Source organism: Eimeria tenella, genomic scaffold, assembly GCF_000499545.2.
Source record: "Eimeria tenella Houghton genomic scaffold, Eth_scaff2210, whole genome shotgun sequence".
Classification (NCBI taxonomy): Eukaryota; Apicomplexa; class Conoidasida; order Eucoccidiorida; family Eimeriidae; genus Eimeria; species Eimeria tenella.
In genome coordinates this window covers 1,401-1,855 of record NW_013542066.1, presented here as the reverse complement: position 1 = coordinate 1,855, position 455 = coordinate 1,401, and the positions used below count along the sequence as shown (strand labels likewise).

The window sequence follows — 455 nt, the reverse complement described above, 5'->3', positions numbered from 1 at the left end:
CTGCTGCTGCTGTTGCTGCTGCTGCTGCTGCTGCTGCTGGGGCTGCTGCTGCTGCTTTCGAGGGCTTGAAATGCGCGTTTTTCGAAGTTTCCATTTGCGGGGCCACATAAAAGATCTTGTGGATCGCAGCCTCCCTGCGCACAAGACCCTAAACCCTAAACCCTAAACCCTAAACGCTAAACCCTAAATCCTGCGTTTTGAGGCTCAAATCCCATGCCATGAATCTCAAAAAGCTGCTGCCAGAGCGCTCCGCACACTTGAGTTCGAGACCCTCAGCCTAAACCCTAAACCCTAACCGGTTCCCCCAAACCCTAAACCCTAAACCCTAAACCCTAAACCCTTGCGAACCTGGCAATCTTTTGGGCCTCTGCCCTTTCATTTCTGAAGAACGTGTCTTTGCTGAGGGCTGCGAGAGCAGCAGCGAGAGGGTCGAGAGGCGGCAGCCCAGTTTGCTT

General features: G+C 53.8%; 1 protein-coding gene across 1 annotated transcript in view; it reads right to left on the bottom strand.

Annotated features, from left to right (window-relative positions):
- ETH_00036865 (uncharacterized protein) overlaps positions 1-455 on the bottom strand; it is a gene marked incomplete at both ends in the record, with an annotated part of 1,604 nt that overhangs the window by 125 nt on the left and 1,024 nt on the right. The window contains 2 exons of the mRNA XM_013374704.1: positions 3-134; positions 349-455. Of these exons, the coding sequence (XP_013230158.1) occupies positions 3-134; positions 349-455 (239 nt within the window). The remainder of the gene's footprint in view (positions 1-2; positions 135-348) is intronic.